Source organism: Nematolebias whitei, chromosome 1, assembly GCF_014905685.2.
Source record: "Nematolebias whitei isolate Nwh7 chromosome 1, NemWhi1, whole genome shotgun sequence".
Lineage (NCBI taxonomy): Eukaryota > Metazoa > Chordata > Actinopteri > Cyprinodontiformes > Rivulidae > Nematolebias > Nematolebias whitei.
This window is the reverse complement of record NC_056498.1, coordinates 15535308-15541369: the sequence shown is the minus strand read 5'-3', so window position 1 is coordinate 15541369 and position 6062 is coordinate 15535308. Positions and strand designations below refer to the sequence as shown.

Here is a 6062-nt window from a genome sequence, read left to right as displayed (position 1 = left end):
AATGTTTCTAAACTCTAAATGCTCTAAAAGATCACAGCATGTCATGATGTCAGCTCCCTGCCACGCCCACTTCTCTGCTGCAATCACACTCATCATCTCCCAATCACCCTCCTTCTCTTTAAACAAACAATTTAAATTGGAATACAGTAATATTTTACTGTCGAGGGCGTCCCCCGCCTCTCACACAATGACTGCTGGACATGGGCACTGGCGACCCCCGTGACCCAAAATGGAATAAGCGGGTAAAGATAATAGATGGATGGATGGATGGCATTAGTCTGTAAAAAATGTGATTTTTATTTTGACAGTGACGTTTATCTTGTATTTTTTTAGTCATTTATTTTAATAAAAGCCTAAAATATCAGAGGGTGTAAATATGTTCTATCAGAAACAGTCACAAGTGTGAAGTAGAACAACCCTGATCTGAGATCACTTATTCATGAGTCAATATAACCACGTGATTGAACTGATAAGTTACTGTTGTTAAACCAAGTTGGTAAAAATACCTTCAGTATAACATAAAGGTAGATTTCTGGCTTCACTCATCATTTTGGGCTTCCCCCCCACCCCCACCCCTCAGCTCAACAAAGAGTTCTTCAGAAGACGGAGCACGTGCTGGAGTTTCCGGATGGTAACTTGGTGCTTTCTGTACGAGACAATCCAGGGTCCAGCAAGTCCTCGGATAAAACTGCCCCAACTCCAGAAAAAATAACAAACCCAAAGCAGGATTTAACATCAGCACAGGTACGTTTGGAAAACCATCTGTAATTGTGAAACCTTTAATTTGTACAGGTGTAAGAGATTCATAAGGGCAGGGGGCACCGAGCTTCTAAAAAAAGTAATTCGCTCCAAAAAGTAGTTCCTTATAAAAAATGTTAATGACTTAATTGTTTTAGTTGTTTTTTTTCTGTTTGTCACCTATTTTGACTCCTTTAAATGGAACTTAAAATGATTTTGTGCAACATTATCTGATTTTAGATCAGTTGCAGTTGTCGTGCAGGACAGATCACCTGAAAACAAAACAGCACACGCAAACGCAATTACATAATCGCCCACTTCTCATTAAGGCAGGCAGTAATTATCAATAACCATGATGCAATACGATTGTAACTTACTTCAGATTTAAATATTTGGTATTGTTCCCAACACTATTTGTTATGTACATATTTTACATACATTTAAATTTAACATGTAATTCACTGACATCCCTTAACTTTGTCTTTGAATTTGGTCAATAAATGTTGAAAAACATTTGTTGCATTTATGAAAGCTAAAACTTTCTGAAAAGAGGGAATATAAAATATATTGCACAGTCATTCATTCAACCTTTATTTGTACAGGTTAATCCCACTGAGCCTCAGGGACTCATTTACAAGAGACAATTTACAATCAAATGTTTACATTCAAAAACAAAGGCTCTCCAGACATTAATGTAAAAGTATGTTCCCAAAGCAAAGCAATTCTGCCCCCACCCCCCCACCCCCCACAATTTTTTTATTTTTTTTAATTGAAAATGTTCAAAATTTACATTGTGCATGTGGTAAATGCATTTTTCAGATGTGTTTCACAAAATATTTTTATCATGTATAAATGGGATTTTTATTCCCCCCCCCCCCCCCCACACACACATTTTTTTCTTTTTATTCAAAGACCACATATTTTACAAGTTTCAGTTATTGTTATTAAAATGTTTTAACGTGTAATACAGGGTTTCTGCTTGTGAAGTTTCTGTTTTTAAAGGATAAAATATTGATTATACTTTCACAAAAAAATATGTTTCTTAAAGCAGTTAAAATGTACAAGTCTCCATCATTTATCTCACATAATCTGCTGTACATTTCAAACACAATATATTTTAATATATATTGAAAATGGCTATAGTGTATGATGATCAAAACTATTAATGTATATGCTGCATTGTTTTTCTTACAGAATCCGGGGTCCAGTCTTTTCTCAAACCTGCCACCAAGTGGTGAAAAGTATGAACTACAGCTGGACCCTTATGTCTTTCGATACTTGACGGAATTTCCAAAAGCCAAGACAGAGCTGGAGACAAATCTTGCCACCATGTCCTGTTCTGCTCACTTTCACCCAGAGGAGGATACAGTTTTAGTCAGACAATTGGCCCAGCTTTCTGCTGCTGCAGGTGGAGTTAGTAACTGGAAATCTGAAGTAGATAAGCTCTTTGACAGTTACACGAGCCACTATGAGTTAGACTCTCACAAAATCAAAGCTTTGCTGCTGTCCCGCAGCTCTCAGCAGAGTGCTGATGAGGTAAAGGTGTACAGTGAGATTGGAGCTGCTGTTGTTGTCGGGAAACGTTCCCAGGTTAAAGCTAGGTTAACAGACTTCGAGTCTACAAGCGTCAAACACAGAAGATCAACCTCAGGTGAGTCAAAATCTACCATCTATCGAATTGGGGAGGCCAAACTTAGCCTCCTCTGGAAAGATATTGAGTCCAGTTTGGGGAGAAACCTTCCAGAAGTAAAGGCTACTCAGGCAGATGAAGGTAAACTGTTGTTGGAAGGCTCTGTGGAGGATATCCTAAAGGCTAGGGAAGTGATCACTGAAAAAGAGAAACTGGTGTTCAAGAAGACTATTTCTGACAAGACCCCATATTTTTTGTCTTTCCTAAAACAAGTCTATGGTAGTCCAAGAATGCTTTGCGACGTCTTAGGAGTTGGTGACAAAGTGGAAGTAGAGTTGCAAGACACAGTGCTAAACTTCTTCTCCCACAATGCGGACAAACTAAATGAGTCAGAAAAAATGATGGAAAAAAAATTCAAGGAGGTTAAATATGACGTTCCTAACTGTTCTGTTGTTCCGTCTGAGCTTCGTGAAAAACTCAAGTCCAAGACAAATGAGATGAACCAAAAGGAGTGCAGGGCTAAAGTTGTGTTTGGTGCAGACAACACAGTGGGTTTACTTGGCCACACTAAAGAGGTTGACGAGCTCAGTGATGCCGTCACAGAGTTTATTTTGGACCAGTCAAGTGTAGAAGGAAAGGTCTTACTCCCTTTCCCAGAGTTAGTTCAACTCTTACCAGAGTTGTTGCAGTTACATAATTTTGACTTGTCAGGAGTTACCTTTAGCCCTGTAACAGCTTCCTCTAAACCCACTGTGGTGCTCGAAGGGTCAGCCAACAAAGTGACAGAGGTCAGGAATAGACTAGGCCCATTTCTGGATTCAATTGTTCAAGACAATGTTACTCTTGACCTGGCAGGGGCAGCAAGATTTTTTGAATGTCACTCTGGAAGACAGAGTCTATTACAAGTTGCTCAAGCTAATAAATGTCTCATCCAGCTTGAAGAACAGCCTCACATTAGCAGACAGAATTTGGATATTGTGAAATATAACCTTCAGCATGGGCTTCAGGTGATGGTTTGTGAAGGTGACATCACAAAACAATATGCTGATGCTCTGGTAAATGCTGCCAACGAAGATTTAAATCACACTGGTGGTGTTGCAGCTGCACTTAGTAAAGCAGGTGGCCCTCAAGTGCAGAGAGAAAGCCATAGAATTGTAAAACAGACTGGAAAGATCCCTACTGGTGAAGTGGTAGTGACTACAGGGGGTAACCTAAAATGCAAGAAACTGCTGCATGCTGTTGGACCTGTAGGCGGAAACGATGGTGGCAGAGAGAGGATCACACTAGAGAAAACTGTCCACAATGTTCTTAATTTAGCTGAAATGATGGAGTTCAAGTCTGTTGCCATGCCATGCATAAGCTCAGGTGTGTTTGGCGTTCCTATTCGAGTGTGCTCTGATGCTATCGTAACTGCCATTAAGGAGTTTGGTAGTCAGTGTGGGCGAAGTCTGAGCAACATAATGCTAATAGATAACAGAGCAGAGGTGGTGAGAGCCATGCAGGAGGCATGTGACAGACTTCTCCAGGAAAAAGGTAGCAATAAAGGCCCACCAGGAGATGTGAGATTCAAGATGAATGAAGGAGCAACTGCTGGAGCCACTGAAAATACTGTCCAAGTCAAGATTATTCAAGGGATCATTGAGACTCAACAAGTAAGACTTAGCACATACAGTATATTATAGTTACAAATGTGAATATGGATACCTTATTCAGAATATTGCAGTGGCTAACATGTTTCTAAAACACTGGGTCCATTTGCTCAATTAGGATCATTATCTTTTTGTGTGTCTTGACTAGGCGGATGCCATCGTGTCTCCTATGGTGGGCCTTAACCCTGCCTCAACTAACGTTGGGCAAGCTTTGGCCAGTGTGGTCGGGCCAGAGCTGACAGCAAAGTTTCAGAAGGAGGCAGGAGGAGCAACGCAGGCAGGAGAATTAGTTGTTGTAGAAAACTTGCCTGGTCTTAAATGCAAAATCGTCGTCTTCCTTAACCTAAACCGCTGGGATAATGCTCAAGATGGAAATTCAGTCCAGGTGAAATGTATCATTTTATGTTTCTGTGCTATTATTTTAACTTTAATGTGTTTTCAAAACTACAACAAACAAATTGTGCTCTTTTCAGGAGCTGAGGCAGGGAATAAGAAAAATTCTGTCTTCCTGCGAGATTAGAGGCTTTAGCTCAGTTGCTTTTCCAGTGCTTGGGACCGGTGCTCTGCTAGCTTTTCCTCACATGCTAGCTTCCAGTGTTCTTCTGGAGGAAGTCCGTGCATTTGAACAGAACCGAATTCACAAAACGCTTTTTTTGGTCTACATTGTTGTTCACCCCAAGGACAAGGAATCTAGCAAGGTAAGGAAAATGCTAATACATTTGCTTATACTGGCTTTGAATTTATACTCTACAGAGCTCATGAAGCTTACATTAGAGAATGCTGTTTTCTATGTTTGTTGTATATGTTATACAGCAAGCTTCTTTTTTAATTAAATTTGATGTGAAATTTTAGATAAAAGTAAAATATTGAAATTAACTAAATGTTTCGTGCTTGACAATCAATTAAATGTACAGTATTTATTGAGCTTGTTAAAAAAAACAACTGCCATTGACGAAAGTACTGCACACAAAAACAATAATTTTACATTAATAGTTCAAAAAACAAAACAAAGTAACACATGACATGACACAAAATGAAACCATTAGATCAAGCGAAATAGTGAACTCCCATGCAATTCTACAAATGTTGTTTAAATTGGGACTTTGAAAAAATAAAAAAAACAAAAGTTTAAGCCAGCTGATATGAAGGGGACAACCTGATCACCTCTGTGGACCATCCTGGACCTTGAGACAACTCAAAGTAAATGAACATTAGATTTGAGGGATCTGGAGGACACATAAGGCTACAGGAGGTCAAACAGATACACACGAGCCTGTCTGTTCATCTCCTTATAGGTCATCAATACAACTTTAAAATTGATTCCGCAATGAACAGGAAGTCAATGAAAGAAAGTGAATACTGGGGGGATATGTTTGCACTCTTTTGTTTGTGTCCAAAGACAAGCTGCAACATGACTATTTTCAATCATGTCAGTCTGGCCTGGCTAACACCAACATACAGAATTACATTAATCAAATTTGGATGAGTTATTAATTCAAAATCATTAAACTGTAGGATGTGTAAATTGTACCTGCTAGGGGTTGAACGACTACATAATTTTTAAACTCGACATTACCATAATAAAACTCGAGTTGAACTTGAGTACTTGATGACATCATAGGATCTAAAGATGCAAAAATAAATAAATAAAACCACAAAAAAAGTAATTATTTACAAAAAAAGACCAAAAAAAAAACATTGGGAGCGTATATTATGCTCCTACCATTTATCATACTACAAATAAGTCACAGGAAAAACTAAACTATTAGTTAACAACAAAAAAGGTTGAATCATGTCATCTGGACTTCGTTTTTTTGTTAAAAAGAAACGTTTCGCCCCTCGTCCAAGAGGCTTCGTCAGTCTGAGGCCTAGCCATCTGGTATTACCCAGAAGCCACCCTGACTGTTGTGTTTCAAGCCTGCCTCAGATACCCCTGAAGTCTGGCCTTTTCACTAATGGTTTCAAAAACACAAAGTTTGTTTTCTCAGTCATCCAGGTATATAACAACAAAAAAGGTTGAATCATGTCATCTGGACTTCGTTTTT

The 6062-nt window shown here is 38.9% G+C and overlaps 1 protein-coding gene across 1 annotated transcript in view; it reads left to right on the top strand.

Moving 5' to 3' along the window:
• The window catches only part of LOC119415389 (protein mono-ADP-ribosyltransferase PARP14-like), a 39028-nt gene that overhangs the window by 2021 nt on the left and 30945 nt on the right, over positions 1-6062 (top strand). Inside the window, exons 2-5 of the mRNA XM_037682526.1 lie at positions 581-764; positions 1947-4020; positions 4166-4402; positions 4491-4715. Of these exons, the coding sequence (XP_037538454.1) occupies positions 581-764; positions 1947-4020; positions 4166-4402; positions 4491-4715 (2720 nt within the window). The remainder of the gene's footprint in view (positions 1-580; positions 765-1946; positions 4021-4165; positions 4403-4490; positions 4716-6062) is intronic.